This window comes from Branchiostoma lanceolatum, chromosome 7 (genome assembly GCF_035083965.1).
Source record: "Branchiostoma lanceolatum isolate klBraLanc5 chromosome 7, klBraLanc5.hap2, whole genome shotgun sequence".
NCBI classification, from domain to species: Eukaryota; Metazoa; Chordata; class Leptocardii; order Amphioxiformes; family Branchiostomatidae; genus Branchiostoma; species Branchiostoma lanceolatum.
Window position 1 is genome coordinate 14,859,933 of NC_089728.1, and position 24,888 is coordinate 14,884,820.

Consider the following 24,888-nt stretch of genomic DNA (forward strand, 5'->3'; position numbering starts at 1 on the left):
GCCACGCAGGGCAGACCTTTTGGATACAAAAGCGGGTCCTTCTATATATACAGTCTACGGGTGGGTGGAATTATTCGACCCTAGCACAATAACGCGTCTGGTTTCTGGTGATGCAATTCGAAATAGAAAAATACTTTGATCTACCGTCTGTATTGGGTAGGCCTGCTATACATAACATAGACAAGAATTGTCTGCTTTTTTTGTCCGGTTTATCACATCTAAATTTGTCATGAGTACTGGTCACAATTTTCCAAAGAACTTCTGAGAAGTGACGTTATATCATTGTGCACATACTTTTTATAATTTTGGACTGGTTTCCAATTAATCTTGTGATCTGAAGTTGAATATTTCCACCAACGGTTGTTAAAACTGCTTGATAGCAAGTTGTTAGGGTGCCTCAGTACGACTGCCAAATTGTAGATTTTGCTGTTTTCTATCTACCAGCATATTTAAGTATACTGCTGTTTGTTTGTCTGACACAGAGACCTCCTCGCTTGGGCCTTATCTTCCTCTAGATGGTTTACAATCGGATCCAACTGTTCTTCTTTACTATCAGTTTGACTGAATTTCTTAAGTTTCTCACAATTCTGTCCAGGAAGAAGACCTCAAGACATCATTGAAGGCCGTAACTGAATTATAATCCTGTTACTTATAAGCCGTCTTATTCTCCTATCCCTCTTTCAACACAAAAAAGGGACTATTAGAGCAAGACTGCCTGATAAGTAAATAACTGATGAAGTACAAACAAGTTGTAACAACAAATGTGTATCCATCGTCATCTGACCAACTTTTCGTACCAGCAAAATACAGCTTAGATGTAGCTGGATTAAAGGTGATAAATTTTAACTACACATCTTAGTTTGCATTTAATCTAGTGCTGTAGAGCTATGATATTCATACTACCAGTTGTCATTTGTATTGTGATAAATTTTTTAAAGAGAGACTTCTGCACTGCATTTGCTGGTACCAAAAGTCATTTACAGAAAATGCTGTATGGATATGGTAAAGTAAACCTACCACATACATACAACATGTATGACTGTTAACCTTTTTTGTTTTTATATGAGAAGAACTTTTTTTGTGTGTGTGTATGAAAGGTGTATAAAACTGTAGGAAAAGTGGAGATCTCTTAGACTAGTTGAAGCAGGAACTGCAAGTGTTAGGAAGTAGGGATTATATAGCGAACAGCAACAAAAGCAGAGGGAAGGTTGGAAGCTTGTGTAAGCCACAGTCTGAAAAACAGGCATTGGCAGCTTCTGGCACACAGTCACATTCCATGTGAACGGTCGTCCCAGTAGTGAGACAGACAGTGTTAAAAACTGTGGACCAGATAACTCGACATGCCTGTACGACGTTGTCCATTACTGCGTCTAGTGTTTTGTCTTAGGTTGATTGTTCAGTTGTTGGTACAGGACTGAGGGTGACTATGGGGTTTCGGTGAGCTGTCTTTTCTCCTTTTACATCTTCAGTGCATTGGAACAGAAAAGGTTGAAACTTGGAATACAAATATTTTTTGCAAAAGACATTATAAATTACAGGAGTGTCGCTGCAAAAAAATATTATGTATCTGATCTCTACCAGGTTTTGGAATGCTTTTCATGTCACTGTTTTTTTGCTATACATGTTGCCTGACTGGATGTCAAACTCGGGGCATTGGCAAATTTCTTTTAGATGTTCTCAATGACAAGAACAAACCATATTTGAAAGGAAAGGAGATTTATTAACCTTAGAATAAATACTGAGAAATCAGAAGGGGGTATACTAGTCGGTCAATTTTCAATTTTAAAATCTTCTGGGGCTTCTTTGGAATTCAAGCACCCTAAATGATAGGTTCAACATAAAGTGGCAGAACTGTACAAAACAAGATAACTATCACAAAGGAATAAAAAAAAAGTAATACTGAAGATGCAAAAGGTGAAATTGGCAGGCCACCATAGACAGTCTGGTGATGTTAATTAACATTAAAGAAGGCCGACTGTTTGCCACTACAATATGTCCACTGTACATCACCACAACCATAGGCCAGCTAAAGTTGTGGCTCATCCACAAAATACACAATATACTCTCCTCAAGGACACATATAAATTAGACAAAAGTTTCCAACCCTAGATGCAATTACTGACAGGCAATAAAGACATCATGACAAGGAAAACAAGACTTAAATACACCTGTCTGAAAATGGTCCAGGCAAAACCAGGCTATGTCTTAAACATTTGTACCAAAACACCACAGCCTACAGAAGACTTGGATAGTGTAGGGATTACATTATAGTGCTGATAAAGTCTCAAATGCTTCTATTGGTCCTTCTATATATTAAGGCAGAGAACAAAACCCAATCCCTCTGTAGGTTGTGATTGACAGCTGTCAATCAATTTTGGTACAAAACAGAGGAGCAAATAGGTTAAAAACAGGCTGTGAGAGAAGATTCAAGAAAATATATGCAACTGCAACTAATGCTAAATCATTGTAGTTTCAGTTTACAAATTACATTTCAGGTTATATTTGATACTTTTCATCAACTTTTTCATCATCAATCATTTTTATACATTACGATTTTTATCAGATAGTTTATACAATTTCCATGAAGAGAATAGCTAACTGGGTATATAAAATAAAATAAAACATCTTTTTTAAAGAAATTGAACTGAAACTGTGAACTCTTATCAACTGAGTGAATTCAAAGTGCTGTGCTCTTATAGCAAAATAGGGAAAATCTAGAAAACATCTGTGTAGATGCTTCCTTTATCAGCAACAATAAGTCATCAACGTTTAGTGTAACAATCAAAATATCATTTCATTTTAAGGACTTGAAAGCTTAATTTTTCTTATATCAACTACCCAGGAATAGTTGAGAACTGCCACTGTTGCGTTATCATTTGATTAAAGGGCTCAAACAAGTTGCAAAAGGGAGAACCAGGTATTTTCCTGTTGAATCTTCTGTGGAGAGTGAGGTGTGTTGACTGCTGTGAGGTGTGCTGTAGTCTGACTGACTGGTGCCGCCCAGTGATGTAGTCGTTGCGTATGTGAAGCGGGGTGTCCGTCCCCAGTCAGTCACTACTGCTGGCACTGGGGCTAGGCTGGTGAAGGTGTCTCCGCATCTGAGGGAACAAAAACAAGAAAAATCCATTTCATTGTTTGTTTGTTTTATTAGGATCTCCATTAGTGTTACATAAATTCCACACTAATCTACCTGAAGTTTTCTACAATACAATACAATAGAATTGTGGCATACACATTTCTCTTGTCATGCTTTACATTTAAAGATGAGTTGTATGTATTTTGCAAAAGACAACATGTTCTCATATCTTATGTCAATGCACAAATATTGATGTACTGGAAAAACTCATGTGAATTCATTTACATGTCAAAGACATAAAGTCATTGTTTTAAAGACATGCATTGTGAAATCATGCCAAAATCCATATCTATCTATTACATGTAGATATGTGACACTTAAATTCATAGAATCGTAATGTGCTATCAAATGAATAGATACAAGATAACTGACCAAACTTTACCCTGGACACTGAACACTTTTTCCTCTACTTCTAGTACTTGTATAGTTGCTGGTTACTAAAGAAAAGCATCATGCTTCACCTCAAATGAAGATGCCTTGAAACAAATGAAAAGAAACTGAAAGGAGGACTTCTAATTCTTAACGTGGCAGCACACCAGCTTTGAGTGCTAAGCATGTCTTGTTTACCACTGTTGTTATCTACAGACCTGTGGGAAAAACTCCCTGGTCCACAAAAAGGACAAGGCCTTCCTATATAAATAGTGCATGGATTGGAATAAACGAAGAGTACAGTTCAGACAGACTAAGCTTCTTCCCAGAGCCTTTACCAGACTACATCGGGAGGTATTGTCACATACCAGACTAGTGTGAGTGAGGCTATGGGAAACATCTGATAAAGTCGGACACAGGACAGGCCAAATATTTGCTGTCTAAAGTCTGACGGCTTTTCCACAAGAACAAACTGACCACAATTAAAGAGTCCTGCAAATCCGTCTGTACCAACGTCCTTGGAAGGACTGCCGTGTTTATTGTTGTTCTACATGTCTGCTTTACATGAGAGGTACATTTAAGTCCACATGATTTATTTAAAGATATAACACACCAGTTAGTGCAAGAGGTCTTATCTTCTTTTGCTATTTCAAATTTTGTATAAAGTTGGCAAAGTCCCAAGTTCTGTGTATGGCACAGGTTAAAAGACCTAGAGCAAGATATACACATTGTGTACAAGTTTTTTTAACGCTTTCATTACAATATCTTCCCTACAATTCCTTCTTGCAATATTCTCTTATGGCAAGATAGAAGAAAAATATGTTTGAGTTGAGCTTGAAATAACCTGCAAAATTTTGTGTCAAATAACATGCACAGTCACCCTTAAAACAGCACAGTTAGCCCAAGAAAGCCAACATAAGTGATTCACAGTCTTTCCTACTTGTTTATAATGTTAGCATGCAGTAAGAATTGCTGCTCCACACAAAGTTGTCTGACAGGCCATATGTGGCCTTGGGGTGTCCCTGAAACAGGTGTCGAACAAACATGGTGGAATCTCTGCCTCTCCACTGATACTCAGCAGGTGTTGCAAACTTCCCAAGGTCCCTAGCTTTTCTCTGTTCTCAATCTCATGATCTAGAGTTTTAAGTTGTGCCTCACAAGTCTGGAGAGCTGTCTTAAGTATACTATCAAACACTGCCTGGTCATTGAGAATAAATTCTAACAGAGTATTAAATTAGCTGTATATCAAGGGAAGACAGCACTTGTTAAAACTGTTGTGAATATTTCATTTTGCCTACAGGTGTGAAAGGCCAGATTATATTCTGTCTGATGAGCCCATAACTGTACATGTGCCTTGATATAGGAAAAACAAAAGTTCAAATTAATGCCTGGGCATGCTTGGCATGTACATGTACATGTACCTGTACCACAGGTATTCACAATTGAGACAGCTACTAAGACTGTCTACAGTTATACTTTTTTTTCACATGAATATTAACACTTGTGCTGCTAAATATGGTTAAAATATGACCAGTTGGAGTATTATGATATGGTAGGATAACTTGACATTTCAATCATCTATTTAACAGTTACCTAACTACAAAGTACGTAGGAAGACGCTGTCACCAGAATAGAAGCAAATACGTCTTGTATTGCCCCATGCATCACCTAGAATGAGCAAATGCCATATATGGTGGCAACAGTAAGATGATTTTATGTAACAAAAGATTTTGAGACGTCATAGCCTTCGTTGATCTCATCACTTCATGGTTGCCCAAAATCAGATCCTGCCATGTCTACTACTCATACTAGATGTAAACTAAATAACAGAGACTACAGTTCCCACATAACAACATCCTACATATGAAATGAATGATTGTAAGTTTACAATGATGTTGTACATTAGAATAAGTGGGCTCCATATGGGTTCATTTGAACCCAATAAAAGTCTTACAAGGTTATCCTCTGCATAGTAACATTTCGGGAAACCATATGCCGTAGGAAGAAATTAAATCACTTGACATGTGTACCTAACAAAAGGAGCCCATTTCCTGATCGTTATGTAAGTCGACACAAAAATATCCGGGCTTAACAAAATACTGGGGACCCACAACAGGCTTATGAAGCAATAAGACATTGCAATGAAGCAATTGTAGCACAGAATAAGCTGACTTACAATGTCTGTCTTACAATACTATCACTGCTAGCACTACCATCATGATAGTAAAATCCAAACTTTTAGAAAGCCAAAGTAACTTCTTGTTTGTCATACACTGTTGTAAGGCTTAGAATCTGCAAGATTACACTGAAACTTGTCGCATCTAGCCCTACAGAGAAAACGAAAACAAGGTATTTGAAGAGGTGTTATAAATAGCCTAAACATTGCAAATTTTCTCATCCCTTTGTTTCTCTGCTAGACACTTCTTTTGTTTTTAGGCTTTGTTACTGTAATATCTCATTTTTCAAGTATAAATGAGGTTCCGAGTGAGTTAATGAAAAGACAACTCAAGTACAGACATGATCATTACCAGCCAGTCTCCAGTACCACAATTCAACATTGTTCAAGTACTTCATCATTCCTGGGACCCAACTCTGAGGTAAGACATGTTCTATTCTGTTCTGTTCTGTTCTTTTTAGCAGGTGGCAGTTTCTGTGAACTTGCCATTCAACAACAGTTGGGGGGTAAAGCAAATACAGCTATGTACTCGTAATGATGGCTGATTCCTGTCTGACCACGCTAACACGTCCGCCCTCCCTTCCACCTGCTGGGTGCTTGGCCGTCGTTCATTGTGCTTCCTTCGTTTAAAAACGGAGCCGTGATTGTCAGTCACTAATGACATTGGGCCTGGTCCTTGTGGTCCCCACATGCAGGTGATGATAGGACAGGTAGCATATTGTCCCCTACACGTCCCATTCTCGCCAGGCCCTGTCTCCTAACTTCTCCTGCCCACAGTTTAGCAGGGGTGTCCATTGTGTCGCAGGCAGGCGGCCTGGCCCTGAGGTGCAGCTACCATCATCTTCATTGTCCCCGTCAGGCAGGTGGGAAATTATCAATTTAGGATGTCTCTGATTACCTTCCAGGAGAGGAGATGACCTGGGTGCTTTGTCCCTCCACACCTGGACTATCACAGCAGGGACGGCGCCCCGGTAGGGGGCCTATTCACCGACAACCACAGGTAAAGCTGACATTGCCCACATACGCACCTCTCGCTTCAGGTAGTGACTCTTTGTAGCTCTACACTACTCCTTCTTTGTGTGTTTTAGACAGATATCTACAAAAGTGATCATCAAAAAGTTTTCATGAATATCAATCTGGATGCAAACGACCTTATGTTCTTTGATAGATAAGGTATAGAATTTACTAGTTGACTTTGGTTGTTGCTAGATCATAAAGGAATAAAGAATGGGTTTCTTTTGTTCTGAGTTGAGAACATAAAATTTGTTTCCGCTTAACAATTTTTTTGTGTTAACATTTTGATAAAAGCATATCTTGTCGTTAGTAGTCTGTAGTACATTGTATGTATACAGTATTTGGTTATACTGCTACTGGGGTCCCTGACACATGGATGAGCAGCAGTTTGTTTTTCTTCACACCGTGTTTCCAGGCAACTCTGTCCAGCGGATCTACACTGGTGAGGCTGCACACTTTTTAATATTTTACAGATATTGTAACAATACTTCTAACGGTCCTGATCTAATAAAGTTACAATTCTTTATATGTTCATCCCTAGTGATGTGTTAAGTTTTATCAAGTTTTTCAGTTCAAGTGTATCAAAAATAGATGACTTTCAAAAAAGTACAAACTTTGCCACTGATCTTTGCACAACAGAAGATCCAGAATAGGCACAGATTTCTTTTTAAAAACAATCTTGTCCTACTAGCAGCACCACATAAAGAAAGAACATATTTCATCCCAGCCTAACAGGTACTAGTTTCACAGTGATTACCTATTATCCCAGGGTAATGTCTATTAATCTGGGCTTGCACAAAGGAAGGCACGTGCACAGTCAAGTGTTCCTCTGTCCCCATTTTTAAAGGGCACAGCAAAGTGATTTGAGGATAATCATGGCTTGCAGGTGCTAATTAGATCCATTGTGCTGGGGGGGTTCTGTCGAGAGTCACACTTTTTGCCTGCAGGCAAACTGAGGAGGCCTCACCCTTTCCTGCCTTAAATCAACACACTTTAGCACATGCAGGGAGCAGTAACAAAATACGCTGGGTCCTTCCACTGGGGGCTCTGTCAACAACGGCCCACTTCTAGCATCAAGTCCAAAGATGACACTGGGGAGTGCAAGTTCAAGACTGTTTGACCTAGTTAACTTCCCCTGTAATGTGCCTGATCCCTGCCCAAATCAGCGTGGCATTGACAAAGGGAGCGACAAGTCTCCCAGCAGGGTCTCATGTCTCACTCTCAGCAGCATTCTATAGCCTGGAAGCGCTGTGTGGGGGCGGCATAGGGCAGCAGGGCGAGGCCCATTTAGACACCGGAAGTATGGAAATTAGCCTGGAAACCTGTATCAGAATAGAAAAGGGAGAATGCGAAGAATGCCAGGAATTCCTGCTGGGGATCTTGTCTGCTGAATATGTGAAACAGAGCGTGGTGCGACAAGGGGAATTCCTGCTCTTGATCTTCTCCCCTGGAAAACTGAGAACTCAAGGTCCATAAAGCTGATTATCCTGGAGGCTTGGAGGAATTGGTAGCTTGCATGGCAAACTATTTCTAATCCTTAGCTTCATACAGGCTCTGGAAAAGGAACCATGTTTAGACGAACTTGTCAGCAGTGTTCCACCCTTTGGATTTGCGCTGGAGGGCCATCCTAAGGCAGCCCATGGGTCCCACGTGGAGCGGCCACTTGAAGACCCACGTGCCAGTGGGGCCCATTCCTGACATGCCTGTGGTTTTCTGGTAGCTTAGGCCATAGCTATCATATGGACTCACACAAAGGCCTGGAGCTGCTGAGTAAACTGTGCCAGCCCTGGGAGTGAACGGGACTCCCAGCACGTGCACAATGAGTCAAGGACTTGTGTCCAGGCCAAGTCACTTGCAAGTTGTAACAATAAAAGGGCCACATACACAACAGAGGGCTGTCAACGCTTGCTGAAGAATGTGTTTGTGGAACACATGTCTGGTTCTGGGGGAAAACATGTTTTCTGAAAGTTAACATATTCTTCTGTGTCCAAGTAGGAAATGTATTCTTTAGGCCAAAGAATTGTGTCTAAAGAAAAGAATTCTGTCCTGCAATCTTCCACACAAATTCTACTATATGTACATTCTATGATATACCCATTATCCAGCAAAACAAAATCCACACTTAATGAAATACCAGGTTTGGAAAGTTGGAAATCTATCTTCTTCAGTTCCTGTGCTAAAAATAATGTTTAGCCTGTGAGTCAGTAGAAAAGAACTGCCATGAGCAAGGGCCATCAGTATCTTTTCACATGCCTGTGTTTTAATCAGTTGAATTCTTGATCCTACACAATTTCCCATGTTGGCAAGTCAGTCACAAAACATCTCAAGCAGCTGACTACCAGGCTCCAGATCAGGAAATAATTTGTAAGTTATAAAATGCTTCACAGGATCTTCCAAGGCTGTTTGGGAAAGTACTTAAATCTATAGCTCAAATTGTTTTTCTTTTGCTAACGATATGTGTGTATATGTAAGTTGCAACAGGATGGTTCACCTATTGAAGACAGACAAGTATTGGTCAGTTTGTGGCCATCATATAAAAGAGTAGAACTGAAGTCTCATCTGCTCCCTGATGGATGGTTTGTCATATGTTCGACCGTGTCTGCATATCACATGACATGATTCAAGGTCTGTAAAAATAGTAGTGGTCGCGGGCCCCTATACGATATCGTTATATCAGCGCTGGTTGCGTGACGAGTCAGCGAGCTACAATGAATTGTGGTGACATCACCAAAGACAGCTATCATTCCTGCTTCAGGACCCCGACACACACCGACATCGTTACAAACCAAGGGGAGACGAAATTAACCGTTATAATGGCAGCATCAGCAGTTTTGCCCCGCTGTCTGTAAGACTGTCAATCAAAGGCAGTGGCAGCAATCTGTGTCCTTACACTGCTGCTGAGTGAAGCCAGTGCCGCTGTATAATCACTGTAAATCAATTATCCCACTAGATACTGTATTAGATTAGCAGCTCATGGCCAGGGAAACTGACCTACCTCTAGACAATTCCAATTGACAGAATAATTGAGCTGATTAACTGGGTTTGTCTTGGGAAAATTTGCTTGTCCCAATGATACAAATCTGTCCTGGAGAATTGGAGAAACCGTCCACAAGGGGCAGACACTCCTTGGCTCCTTCCAGGAATATAGCCTCACCCTTTAGGAATTCTGATGCTACAGATTCCAGTAAGGCGAGCCACAAACAACACTCTGGACTGGACCACAAGCTACACCAGCTCCGCAACAAGGGGAGGGGACGCCATTAATTTTTCAAACAACACGTTCCTTAAAAAACGGCAATGCCATCGGAGAGCGGACAGGGTCGATAAAATGCAGGACTGATCTGGGAGTCTATCGGCAAACTGGGGATAACAAACGCGACGGATAATGCATGGCGACTGCGTCCACTTTGTCCGAGCACCGTAGAGTAAACTGACCAAGAGGTAAAGAAACTTTCCGACCACAAGATTAAATTACTGGATCAAGAGTGTCTCTGGCTCTACCAGTGTGGTACTCATTTAACACAGAATCCAGAAACTTCTAAATTCAAGTTTGCCCCAAACACAATTCAACCACCTGTCCTGGAGAAAAGCTGTCACAGTGACTGTTATTTCTAACAGATTGATTATGTTTGTTAGACAAAGGAGAAAACATACATGTAAATTACATGCCAATTGTTTAGTCCATTTGCTCATTAACCACCATCGATAAGGCAAACAAATGATGTGTCCAGACAAAAGAAATATTCCTATTCAGTTGTATTTGATTTGTTCTTAAATCTTGACTATATAAAGTGAGATGGATACAGCAACAAAACTTCCTCCTTTGTGCCATCCTACACAACAGGGGCCTTTACCTTTTACATATATTTAGTGGTTAATGATGAAGGAAAGACGAGCACAACCATGCTTGGTCATGCGAGGAAGAAAAGTTAAGCCATCGGTGGTCACAAACATAATCCAAGCCTTCCACGTCGGGTACAACACACAAGCGAAAATACCGTCAAAAACCACATGTCACAATGGCCAGCAGCTTTTTTTAATCCTCCTTGTTGGTTTCCAACCACCTTTGGACGATAATGCGTAAATGCGATGTCCAGCGACACAATAAAGGAGCAATAGAATCAATGTATTTTAAAGATCCGTCCCGCATCAAGCACCACAGGGGGTCTTACTTCGACTGTCCCTCTCATCCTCCCTGCCCCAGTACACACCTGCCCATCACTGGACACTAGGGGAACACCAGGCCTTCTGAACAAAAACACACCGGCCCAAATGACAGCATACTCAACCCATCAAATAAATTTGCCCATCAATGGCCTGGAAGAAAACAAAAGTTTGGCTTGCTAATGACGTGTTTCCATCAATCCCTTACAAAAGAGTCATCCTATCCTGTCAGGCTTTCATGTGAGTGTGCCGACTCCTGACCTATTTATAACTTGAAACATCCCAAATTGCTCGGGTTTTCAAGGGGTTAGATTGTAAAACAGGGGGAAGCACACACTATTACCCGTAGGGTAGTGTTTCCTAGTTTCCTACAGCTTTCTTGGATTGTCGGGCCAGGAAAGCTCACTTTGAGCCCAGCAGTGTCCAACCCAAGGAGAGAACCAGAAAAATCACAAGCAATTGTATATTTCAGTGGACCACCTGACACACAAAGATTCAGAAACATTGTAATGTTGCTGCAGTATTTCATTGCAGTAGCAAATAATTTCTCTTCAACTTTTTCTTTCTTTTCTGAGAGAGTGATCACTTTTATGCTCTTATAATTGTATACAATTGTCTTTAGGTGTGGGTTTTTTTTCAGAAAAGAAATTAAATTCAACATTTCCACTTTTTGTACTATCTTCCTGATTTTTTACATTGTCTTGTGTCGAAGTGATAACGGTCAATGACATTCATTTTTCCATCCACCCCTGTACTGTAGGTCCCAACAACATTGCTTTCACAAGTCATCATAAAAAAGGAAATGACCCTATTAATTAAACACAATACTGTACAAGATAACATAATCTACCAATCACCATAGATAATCCCTTAAACCCAGGGTGCTTCCTTTTTCTATGCAGCTAATGCTTTTCACACTTTCCTGTTTTTGTAGGATGAAACAGTCACACTTCACACATAGTTGACATCAAGAGAAATGTGAAGATAAACAGACAACCAGCCTGTCAGATTGACTGCCTGTGATGTAAATAAAACACTTCTTGTTTATGTTTTCACTACCAGTTCACCATTTGTACTGGTACACTGGTCAAAACTACAGAATAAACCAATCGGGATTAATTGTTTTACATCTGTGAAGTTTATTTTTGTACAGAAATTTCTGCACAAATACTTTTTTTAGTTACTTATCGATACTGGTATCTAAGCCTTTAGTTTGTGGATTCATTTATGCAAAATCCAAATAATCTTGGAAAATGGAACATTTACTAGAAAAAAAATGCTGTGTATTTTCAAAGAACTGCATAGATTTGATATACATTGTAAGTGCATTATATCATTAGGCAAAAGCATGTTTTGAATACACGCACATGAAGTGGATGCCATTAGATCCCTGTACATGTACCATTAGATCCCTGTACATGTACCAGCTCATGGCCTTGTTTAAACAAATTACATAAAATGTAATCTGGAGAGGTTATGAAGTCCGTCGCCTTTGCTCTAGAGCAAACTCGCCAATCAAAATGCTTAGGAAAAACAGGAACACGGGATCACGGTGTTGTGATTGTCGGACAAACAAGTGAAGACAAACAGGGAATTCGTGAAGGGATGTCTCTTTCACGAGTGACCTTCGCTGGTGATTAAGCCTTAGAATTAGCACTAATCCTACTCTGAGTTCATTTACACATATTAGAGCTGCAGCCTAGGGCTATGATATGATTAAACCTCCACACATTAGGGGAGACAAACATATGTCAACATCGGCCTATTGTTCCAAACAAAAGCAAACCTGCAAAGTGATATCCCTTCCTTTGATGTCGGCAGCCAGTCGCAAACAACACTTCCTGTCCCGGCGTCACTCCTCGGGGTTGGGCCGCCCCGGTCGCCAGAACTGACCACATTTTACACACGTGCTTCCGACACAAACGTCCTACATTATCCAAGCAAAGGAGTGGCGTTTCGGACATTTTTGCTTCAATTACCCGCCAATCGCCCGACAAGCGACCGTCAACAAAAGAACAGCTATGGCATTGCCAGGCACAATATTTGCCCGTCGGATTCTGTCACCACATTTGTCACAGTATCAGCCAGCTTGAGATAAGGGCTATAGTAATTCTGATTGATTTTGCAAACACTAACTAAGCCAAATCCTTCCTTTGATCCACAACAATCTATATATCTTTGGTCTCGTTTTATTTTCAGGGTTTCTAATTTAGTTATGGGAATGTTTTGTCTGTCTGTTTTGTGTGATCTTGGTGGGCCGTACAGTACAAATGACCAAACATTATTTTTACAGGGTAAGGTCTACTGACAATACGTTTTTCACGTCATTTGGCCACCTTATTCCAAGGATTTCACCAATTAGATAGAAGAAAGAAATCAGCCAGGAAGCTATGAGCAATTTTTTCCCAAGGAAGGCATGTCTGTGTATCTTCAGGTGATTTCCTACCCGTAGTGTTGACAGATTATCGTGTAACTTGTGTGCACAAGGGCACAGGGATTATACAAATGCCATTTTCTCCCTAGAAATGCCCACTCGCATGCCAGACAATGGGTCCCCAGCCACAAGGAGAACCGTTCTCAGGCTGCTTAACAGTTCATGCCATGGAGAATCATGCTTCCAGTACAAATAGCGAGATAAGAGACAAAAGACACTAGCAGGATAAATACCACTTATGAGGAGGATAAGAGGATGTTTAGTTGCAGACACAAATACTAACATTCTCTTTTCTCAGATGAAAAATGTCTGTTTGTTTTCCGTGTAGGACTGCAGTGGAAAGAGTTATTTGCTCAAGGATGTACAACACAACAAACCACCTGTTCTTCTTTGGAACAAATGGTAACAGACTTTGTTATCACAAGAAGGGCAAAGTGTTTTTCACCATAAACCTTCAGTTTCTGATGAAGATTCCTGTCACAAAATGATTCAGATGGTCTCAAGCCTTCACATGAGTTGTATGTGAAATATTCTGTTACTATCACCATAATTGTGGCATTAAAATCCATAATAAACACCTGCGACAAGAAAACGCACTTAGGGGATTGACTCCACGCCTGTAGCCATTACCGTACGGAACAAGCCTAAAGACTTCCGTCTGGGAAAATCCCTCTCAGACAGACAGGAAGTGCTGAGAGGAACCCTGACTGAGAGGCAATGCCTACTCCCAAATCACAGGAATATGCTACCTGTGTCAAATAAAACATCCCTACTGCCATGGGTCTACTACGGCTGGCATATCTAGATATTTTTTTGGGCCGTATATTCCCAGTTAAGTACTGTTTTCTTATTGCTGATTGCTAACAATTTCTCATGGCTCCAGTTTTCAAAAAACATTGGCCAATCAAAATGCCACTAACATCAGGCCAAGTTCTTCCTAGATCATCCACCAGATAAACAACCTGCTTCTCAGATATCTTCTTAAAGGCCTTTATGGGAAGAAGAGATTACTGTGGAATCAACTCTCCATCATGCAGGGTCTTAAAGCTTACTTCTGATGCCTGAGTAAAGAAATCATGCTGTGAGACTTCCTGGTTGAAAAGCATGAAGTACGGACTCTGACAAACAACCGCATTTTTACTATTGGATGAAAAAAGGTACTCTCCAAGCAGAGCTAGGGTTTCGGCTGGTTTTTAACGTGTTTTTAGGCGTTTTTGTCATGCCTTCTACTTTGTCATCGTTTTTGTTGTGTCGCAAACCTTGGGTAGAAGGCATGACAAAAACGCCTAAAGTAAAAACACGTTAAAAACCAGCCGAAACCCTAGCTCTGCTTGGAGAGTAGAAAAAAGGTACAAATAGAAAATATGGTGGAAGGATGAGAGCTAATATGTTGGCCGACACTAAGGTCTTAAGTTAGAAGATTGCTTGTTTAGGCTGCAGTTGTAATTCTACTCTACTGTCTCTTGTTCGACTTCCTTCCTGGCTGACTCTTGTGGTTGGCTGCCATGGCGGGGTGAAAAGAGTGCCCAGGAAGTATCTAACCATCTCCATAACAGACCTACATGCAACATTTGACTATTCAGCAAAACAAGGACAATGCATGATCTGGAGGACTACCTATTGTCAAGTATTTTCCTGTCCACTGTGGCTTGTTGGTAAAGGAATTCTACCTCCACATTTTGGATGTGTAGTTAAAACGTTGACATTCAAATATGCTATGTATAACTTATAGACCCTGACAAAAGGATTTCTACTCCAGAAAAATAACCAACCACCACAACTACTAGTACTTAGAAGAGAGAAACCCTGCCAATGTGCTTCCTAGTTTCTGCATTCTCCATGTCACGAGATATAGGATGGCTCCACAATTCTACATGACACTCCTCTCAGGAAGTCCCTGTTGACTATTCCTGCTATTTGTGGAATCCCTGCCAATTATTACGTAACGTTTCTCCAGTTGCCCAAGTACCTAGCACAACCTTACACTCACATGATCCTGTGATATCTTATCTTCCAAAAGCAGAGATTATGCAACAAAGAGAAAGTGTCCTAACTAAAGCTGCCTCTGTTCAAATGCAGCATGTAACGTTAAAGATTATCAGTTTTCTGTGCGAAGTATTTGATACACCAAGACCACTGCAAGAAAGCCAGTTAGTGCAGTGTATTTTTCTATGTTATTTGAGTCCAACTCGGTACAGTACAGTACACACAAGCTTCTACAAGTACAGTGAAATAATTTTCCAAAAGTTGTGAACATGGTTAGCACACGCAGTTGTGAATGTTATGTCCCTGTCAATGAAAATGTCCCTAGCCATTGTTTCAATTTAAGACGGTATAAAGTGTGTAAAAAGAAGTCACTACATAGTGTAATTAGTTAGATGTTTGTGTGTTATTGGAGTCCACACTCACAAAAGCTGATGGTCCCACCTCAGCCTCCTCCTCTGCTCTTCTCTCCATCTGGTCCCTGTGTGCCTGTTGTCTCTCCTCAAACTCTCGCTGTCTTCTTGTGGCCTGTTCCATCGCTTCCTTCATCTGCTGTTCCTCTATCTTAAGTTTTAAGAGAAAACACAGTCATTGACTTGTTGTACACTTTAGAGAACCATCGTCTGTCTCTACTTATCTGCAATTCTTTAATCTAACATCAAATCTAACATGTTTGGGATTAAATCTTTGAATTGCTCTTTCAAATACATTTTCATGACATTTATTATGTCTATCTATTCCAAATTTGATAGTATATCAAAGCTATTACGATTGTAATGCCTTTTTATATCACTCCTTTTTTTGTGATTCCAAGTTGCCTTCCTTACAAAGTGCTCAAATCCATTGTATAATCCCGAAATATTTTTTTCCATCTCTGTAGTTTATGTATTACAATCATGGTATCCATCTCAACATGCACAGAGAGAATGTCAAAAGCATCAAGTAAAGATCCCAATAGATTGTTGCAACTTGAAACTGTGTTTATAAACACCCACAGCAAATACACTCACCAGTACAATACAAATAAAGGCTTGTTCACTGTGAGATCATGTAAGACCAAAAGTGCCATGTAGTATATGATTCACACTACAAAACTGGAGGATTCATCAGACTAATCATCTTTATAATGTCTTAAGCTACTTTTGTACTCATTTCCTTGTGTGGTTTACATTCAGGGTAAAGGTATGTACGTCTACTAAAGATGACTACAAAACTTTAGCCTACAGATGACTACAAAACGAAAGAGGCAGTACACTATAGGTTAGCCTAGCACAGTACCATAAACCCTGTGATGATTTGAGTCACCTGTTCAGTTTCCATATTTAGGGACAATCAACAACTAGCACCTGTTCTTTCTTTTGTTGTTTTGTTCTTTAACTTGGTGTTGGTGCGAGACAAAAGACTTGCCCCTCCACAATGCGCTCATTAGACACACCTCGGACAGTTAGACACCCTGCAGCATTGCCCTACATGCTGGTTTCTCCACTGTCAATGGCGGCAGCACACAAACGTGTTATCATCCGGTAAATAATGCTGCATTGTTTGCTTTTATACACGTTTCTTTGCTCACATTTTTCCGACTAGATTGGAGGATAATAGCTAACGTGGTATGCAAGTTTGATTATTACACCTTACACCAGACAAGATCTTTTTAAAAAGTAGAAAGATTTGCTGCCCTTATTTAGCTTCAAGGCAGTTGTGGACATGTTTCACACTTGTCGTCCAGGTCAGAATAAAAGCATCTCTTCAGTTGAATTGACATCTAGTGCTAAATTGTTCCCTTCCAGGAAAATGTCAACAAAATTCCAGGAAGTATTAGACATTCAAGCAAACACCATTCTTATTTATGCTTTTACTTTCAGTTTCCATATATGTGGATATAGTTTCAAGGTACAATGGTACAATGTACCTTGATTTCAATCACTGCTATAAAAAATGGGACTGAAATCATGGCAAAGCAACTGTCTGGGAATCGAATTTAAGATGTTATCTGTGTTGTCTGACAGGAAAGTTGCCTAAATGAGAAAGGATTTAACAGATAATGAGGAGGGATTAGGTTTTTTTTGGCCCAATTACAAATTTCTACATCTTGTAATCACCATGTGGAACTACATGTCGGGCTATTAATTAGGAGAGCCTGACATCTTTGCTGTCCTGCTTGGAGGGACAGCCCTGTCTGGATGTGGGGGACCCAAAAAACCAACTGGATTACCATAAAATTCATACCCTTGAAGACCTAATTGTGTTGATGGTGTTCAATGAAATTTGCTCATTCCACTTTATTTGATGAAGAGACTCATTCACGGAAGGACGGGCTCTTCCTGGACTTGTAATCTGCTCGGAATCCATCTGTTTAAACATCATACTGATGATACACTGTTGACTTAACAAAGTGTGACTCAAAGCTGATCTCGTTAGTTACGGCACAGGGGACATTTTGTACAAAGCTTTAGTAGAAATCAGACCACACAAGGTTTCCTTTTCATGACCCTTTCATGTTCGGCACAGGTTCCTTCAACGCAGCTGTTCCAAGACAAAGCTGACAAGCGTGAGTCACGAAGCCTTTCTGCCGAACTTGTACACGGCATATAATGCAGAAATAATGGGCATACGTTTCAGTTAAGGCTATTGTAATTACATTATGTCCTCAGCACACAGGTTAAGGCACAGCCAGAATGATTAATTGTCCCAGCTTGTAATCTCTGCTTTTTTCCCTTTTGTAAGAAAGTCCTGATCTAATGACCACAGGCAGTATACACTGAAATGTTGCACAAGTGTGCCTGTGGTCAAATGTTACAGTTGCTTCTTCCAACACAGTAGTCATACAGTTTGAAGATTTAAGGAAAAAGGAAAGAGTACAAATCAAGCCATTACTAATCAATTTTTAGTGAGTTTTTAGAGAATGGTTTTCACAGAATAGCTGAGTTCCTTGTTTAGGTTGACAACAAAGCTTCTTATACTTTCTATCAAAACCTACTCCATGGATCCAGACTAGGTTGCTTTCCCAATTTCAGCTTTCAGTTTCCTGGTAGTTAGAGCAAGACAGTCGGTCTGTTTCCTGCCATAAAGTCATTTGTTGCCATTACTATTTTGAACGTGATGTCATTCTACATGTAATTAGGCTAAAGGTACATCCCGTACATGTGTAGCCGTTTACAGGTAAAACAAATTGTATGGAATATCAGAGGAGCATGATAGAAATTACTTTTCCGCCCGTATATGAACAGATATAACGATTATTTCAAATTGCATGTTGTGAGATTTTTCTTCCACTCCGTGTTCTCTAATGAATAGTGGAAACATTCACAATTTGTCCCTCTCAGACCATTCTTTCCACACTGTAATTTAGGGATTAGTAGACGAGACTAGGTTCTATAGGGGAGCACATCCATCTGTCCAAATTGAAGACCTTTTATCATTAAGAGAAAAACGTGTGCACTGAACAAAAAAATATTTGCCTCTGTGACCCTTCTCTGACCACTACTACATGTAGTAATAGCACGGAATACAAATTGAATTGTTTAGTTTCTGGGACGACTAATTTGCCCATTGTATGGGTACAAGCCATGAGGTTGCCGCACCTGCACGGCACAGGTAAATGTTCCTTGCACCAGGTGGGTTTTACACCCTTCCCTCACGTCCATTTGGCTTGTTATTACTCAAGTGCACCAATGTTAGAAGATGTTAAATTAACTGGACAATCCGCTACCAGATTCTTTTTGTCCTAAATTTACGTGCTGCACATAATCTTTACAATTGTGGGTGATAAAAAATACATTTGTAGCAATTCGAAATACAACAGTTTGCGAATTTACGAGGAAGCTTGTACAGAATCTGCATATATTCCTCCATAGTTAATCTTTATGGCAATTCTTGTAAGAATTGCATGGCTGTGTCGAGTTCTGGATTGAATGAATATAACACCCAAAGGCGGAATATGAATATTTTAGAATAAATACTGACCTTTGCTTTCTCCTCGTCAAACTCTACGGAGCCGATTCCGTCTAACCTCTGTAGGTCAATCCAGCCCTTCCACCGGACACAGACACCGTTCAAGATGAACCGCGCTTGTAAGTGGACCTACAACAGTAACAACAGAACAATGTCAAAATGGCTTCAATACTACATCATACACAAGAAAGTCCAAAAAAAACTTAAGACTTAAAACTAAAAACTTAAGACTTAAAACTAAAAACTTAAGGGTCTAGGATCTCAATGTGTGACATGATATGATCATTTGAAAATTTTAGAAAAAACACTGAAATAAAATGAAAATCAAAGTAAAACCAACGAGCATTGCAAAGTGAAATAGGTTTAAGGCCAGTCCAATGCAACCTTTAAACTTGTATTGTTTCAAAACATGTATTATACAGACAAGATTATAAACGATACCAGATTGAAAACAAGGCCACATATCAGTTGTATATAATTTGAATAACATGTTATCAGGGTACAGACTAAAGTCTAACATTGCTGCCTGTGATATCTATATTTGCTGAATTACATAAAAATATTTAGACTAGTTATGATGGATCATAGTGCTCTTGTTTGGAATTGTTCAATCAAGGACAAGGGTCAAGAGCAGAGACTTCATGTAGTCCTGGATAAAGAATAGGGAACACTTGAGCCCCTGTAGATCCTCGTAAACAAGACCAGTTAAGCCATGAGTCGCAATATGCTGGTTTTCTCACTCTTGTGTTTGTTCTAGTAGAAAGTAGACAGCAAAGGTTATATCATTTTGATAGAAATATTTTTGGTTGGTTTGTCATTATGCAGCTTGGTCACTAACGCAGCAAAACTAAAGTTTAAGAGATGATTCATAACTAAAAAGTGAAATTTGTAAATTTAGAGTTTTGCGCATGTTAGGATTTGCCTTTTCCTTGACATTTCCATATTTAGAAGAAATCAGTCAGGTGCTTCAGAAACTAAAACCTGTTTTGAGCAAATTTGTAAGAACTGTGATAGAAAAAAACAAGATTACAGACTGGCAATTTTGTAGCAAAAAGAACAGGAGACAAGAGACTACACTTCAGGCAGGCAGTCCATATGAATTGAGGTTAATTCTACACCATTATTTACAAGTCTAAACATTTGTTATGTTACTATTCTTATTCTATTCATATTTGTTGACCTTCAGTAAAATACAGATATCTACTCTTCCAGTCATTCCGGGCCCACAGAAAACAAACAAAGTTCATGGCTGACAGAGTGTCAGTTTGGAATGTGATCACGTAAACATCAACAATGTCAAGGACAATCTAGTCAGCAAGAAAATCTTTTCTACACTTACAACGGATGCACAGTATTGTACTCGTACTTGCATTTTGTTATGGCATACAGAATTCATTGCCTATGATTTGACTACAAATACGATACAATAGATTGTTTAGAACGACTTAACTTGTTTTTTTTATCTAAATCTCATATGTCTTGTCAGAAGGGTTAGCCCTTTGTAAATGTAATAGCCCATGGCTAGTTGGGCAGCCCTGGCTGTTTGTCATTCACAATCACAGCCAAACCAATACATAGAATGAAATAAAGCCCAATGTCTGAAATGTAGGTTAAGGTGGGGACGTCAAGTAAACATGTCACACAGGTAACCCATGAACAGTTGGATACATAAAAGCCAGTGACGTCTCTAGTTTACAACCTACCTGTTTTCCCAAAAGTTTACAATGGTCATTTTTCCAAATATCTGCGAGCTATCTACGTGAACGTATGGTCCGGTCTGTATGGTTTGTCCAGGGATAGGATATACAAGATGGCTGGCCAGGGACCACACAGGTTCAAACCCACGAACTTCCTGCGCCCCACGGTGGATCGAATAACGCGACAATGGACTCATCTGAGCAGAAGATCATCGGCCAGATGTGACATACTTTCTACGTGATACAAGTATCCCAAGTATGCCCCGTTTGTTGGGTTGGGTCTCCTGTCTGCTGTGAAGTGCCTCTGGCACAAGCGTGGCCCCTGCGACCGCACAAACCTACACAGCCACCTCCGGGGCAGCTCACCTAGTCAGGTGTACACGTACCTGTGTGATTGATGCTTGCTACAGAACCCAACACCTTTACCTGACACACTACCCTACTGGATCAGGTGCGAAGTGGAAACATTGTAACTTATTTGTCATGTTGGTCCTCAGTTGTAAACATGGCGTGGGCCACCATGACGTGACAGCTTTCGCTACACTGAGAAAAGATGCTAACTTTACAGTTGTCAGGTTTTGTGCTTATGAAAATAAGCATCGGCGAGTCACAGCTATGCCCAGGTCCGTATATTGTAAATGTTTTCACCGTCGCTTTTGGCAGGATGGGAGAAGTAAGGGATGCTAAAGACTAGACCAGTGCCAAGATCAGATTGGCCAGGAGTCAGAGATGTCTGTTTGCTCCTTGAAGGGACATGTACTTTTTCTCTTATCCTAGTTTATTTAGCTCTGTGTGCCAAGATAACATCACAAACATCTATGCTTGTTTGAGATACATGATGCTCTGTTTTGCCATACGCAAGCTGAATTTTTATAATTCTCTGCAATAAAACAAACATTTTCAAAAGAATCAAACAGCAAAAAAGGTCAAAGTCATTTACACATGCAGCTGTCATTCATAAAATCATGTTTATGGTTTATATATCTACATTGATACCCTCCAAATTTCAAATACATGTACATTAATGATACCAAAAACAACAGAAGAACTGTCAATATTAAGAAGGTATCTGTTTGTTATTTACAGAAGATATTACACAAAAGGACAAGTGTCTTTGTCATAGTTTTTTTTCACTTCTTAAAATGCAACTTTACTGGAAAAAAATGGAAATGGAAGGCAGCTACTTTGTTTACAGATCTGTTTTGAAATTGGCCAAGGAATAGGTTTTTGATTTTGCAGATGATACAGATAACTGTGTCTATATATAGCCAAGTGCACAGTGTTCGGTGTACCAGCATTGTCAGTTGTAACATTCAAATCACCTGTCCTGTATCTCTCCCATCACATTTGTCCGTAGATGGTAATGATGTCTATAAAGCGTTATCTCTATTTTCTCGGTAATACCGGCGCCCACATTGTTGTGTTCAAACATTTGCTACACAATGCCATTAGGTTTTCCTCTCATCAAAGATGCAAATGTCGACATAAATTGGTTCCCCCTCAAGCTATCCAATTTGGCTTTATCCAAAAAGTTAATTTGAGGTTCCTATTTACTGAGGAAATACAGTGAACCAGGTGATACTTGTGGCACCACAAAACAAAAAGAATTATCTCTGACTAAAGATGCAAAATTAGGTGATTCTGTCTTTTCTAACATAAACAATGATGCTGTATTCTCATTTCGCAAATGTGTCCACTAACCTTATTAAGTCTTTTACCCCCAACCCCTACCGCTCGATGAATATTTCAGAACAATTCAATTTTAACCGCTTGTCTGAAATCGTGAAATATCGGCCCTTGGTTCTTTTATTTTTCAATTTTCGCCATCCTCGTGAAAAGTTGAGTCGGTGTCGCTAAAAAATTCATACGGCGCGCACATTCCACACGTAATGGATGGGACGTACGGCAGGTTTCTGGCTCTCTAGTGAGTTGTAAAAGCTATCAGGATCACGACTGCCCAATATCGGATGTTATTTCTTTTTTTTCGGCGGACCCTAATTATAATGTAGATAACGTTGGCTTGTTTGGGAATTACGGGTGGAATTGAGGATGTCTGTCCGACACAGACGGCTAACCGAAGGGAAAGACGTCCTACAGCGCGCACCGTACGGTAACTATACGTTACCTAGCGGTAAGAACGCTCTGGAAAGGCGGCGTGCAACACACGTGGGTCGCGCGCCGCCTTTTGAATACGTGGACAGTTTCTATGGGTGTCACCAACGGCATTTAAACATGACTCACTCGACCGAACCCACTTGACTCAACGATATAAATGTGCGGACAACCACGTTGTTCACGTTGTTAAAATCAAGAGTTCAAACCTATGACAATATTGGAAATAGGCCCATAACAACACACTAAGACTCAATGATATGTGTTGAATCACTGAGCGGCCGTCACCTTTCCAGACGACGAAAATTCAAGGTTCTGAGGAAGTGTAAATAAGCCCTCAGATTTCTGTACCGTCCATAAATGTGGGTAAGACAAAATTACCAAGCTTATGGTTTCTGATGTGTAAAGCGTTTAAATAGTGTAGCCTGGGGTAAATCCCGACAACATCCACGTAAGATCCGGCGACCACAACTGCGGCCTTGTACCGATCCACTTTACACTACTAGGAAAACACCGTAGTTGAGTACTATGACCTTCGCATGTAACGTCAGTAAAGAAGGCAGGTATCTTACCTTTCCAGGCTCCTTTTCAAAATCTACATACTCTTTGGAAGGCGCCTTGTCTGCGCTGGGAGAGAATTGGAGGGCTAAGTTGGTCCCCGTTGCCACGAATGCCTAGGAGGGACAAGGAAATGAGAGGAAGTTGACCGTAGTGTGTTTACAACCAAATTCGCTAATAAACTACAGACATCCAACGTCTACGTAACTGTCCGTGTGTATGTTTACGTCCTAGAACATGTTGTTAAGGTGGATCGGACGTTATTTTCTCTAAAAACGGCAGTTAAAATGAACACATGGCCCGCTGTCGGGGACGGAGTCTGATCACCGGAAGTGGTGGCAGGCGAGGTTCGGTCATGATTACACTCGGCCGGGCAGACGGGATGGCCCGGGATGGCCTACTTACTATCTCGGCGTGTCCCTCTCGCAGGTCCGCCTGAAATCGCACCACCCGCTCCTCATGGCTGCGGTCCCTGAACCCTGTGTACTTTATCTGGAAGATCGAGCCAGAAAACAAGCGTCAGAACCTTGTATCAACTTTGTTCGAAGTTACTACGTAGTTGCAACAAGCGCGAACGTTTCACTTCCTAGTTTGCGTGGACTTGAAGTAACTTGCTACGGGGGGACCCCGCGCCACTCTACGGCCGATATTTACCTCGCACTCTCGTCCCAGCTTCCGAAAAAACTCGTCGTTCTCAAATTTTGCCTTCTGATCAGGCACAACTCGTGGCATAATGTAGGGCATCGCCAAAATTGCTTCCTCTCGGCGACCTATGCCGCTTACAAATGGCACCACAGTGCTGGAAAGTTGCCCATTCATTCTGTCGCACAATGATGAAATAAACAAAGCGGATCCTGTGTAACACCCTTCAAGCCCGAGCAGTCGCACCTGATTGGCCATTGCGTCATGACTAAACTTCGGGACCACAGCCAAATTAGCCCCTGATACCGAAGATTTCCTTATATGGTCATTCTCGGTTCACTTCGGGCACAGGGGCGTGTTCGGCGGAAGTCGTCTCACGGCCGCGATTGGTGCTCGCATTGATATGCTAATTAAACCACTCGCTGTTTCATAATATTTGCCTTCATTACGTCCCATATATGGGGAAGGGGGCGCGCTGTCCTTTGACGCAGAAAACGCACGTTGGTGAAAGCTACTACTATTCTTTGCCTCAAGCACGTGGGTAGCGACGCGTATATATAAAAACGACAATTTTGTCGTCACGCTCTGCTGCCAATTTTGGGCAAATCACTCTCATCGCATGTCCAAATCTGGTTTCAATCAATCTATGGCG

The 24,888-nt window shown here is 40.6% G+C and overlaps 1 protein-coding gene across 2 annotated transcripts; it reads right to left on the bottom strand.

Annotated features, from left to right (window-relative positions):
• Positions 1 to 208: 208 nt before the first annotated feature.
• Positions 209 to 24,509, bottom strand: LOC136437831 (core-binding factor subunit beta-like). Of its 2 annotated transcripts, none has more exons than XM_066432349.1 (6): positions 24,249 to 24,509; positions 24,000 to 24,086; positions 23,609 to 23,710; positions 19,240 to 19,356; positions 15,721 to 15,840; positions 209 to 3,098 (listed from the first exon to the last, which is right to left on the bottom strand). In XM_066432349.1, exons 1-6 carry the CDS (start codon positions 24,492 to 24,494, stop codon positions 3,048 to 3,050), a joined length of 723 nt encoding a protein of 240 aa, XP_066288446.1. In that variant the 5' UTR covers positions 24,495 to 24,509; the 3' UTR covers positions 209 to 3,047. The 2 variants fall into 2 exon arrangements, with proteins under 2 accessions (XP_066288446.1, XP_066288444.1); XM_066432347.1 differs by having other exon boundaries at positions 15,703 to 15,840.
• Positions 24,510 to 24,888: the final 379 nt, after the last annotated feature.

What these genes read in the sequence shown, in the direction of transcription:
- LOC136437831 (XM_066432347.1), bottom strand. Translation starts at nt 24,494, where the DNA reads ATGGCCAATCAGGTGCGACTGCTCGGGCTTGAAGGGTGTTACACAGGA. An exon ending in TTGAAAAGGAGCCTGGAAAG is followed by an intron (nt 19,357 to 23,608) that starts GTAAGATACCTG and finishes TTACTGTTGTAG; the next exon opens with GTCCACTTACAAGCGCGGTT. An exon ending in TTGACGAGGAGAAAGCAAAG is followed by an intron (nt 15,841 to 19,239) that starts GTCAGTATTTAT and finishes TTAAAACTTAAG; the next exon opens with ATAGAGGAACAGCAGATGAA.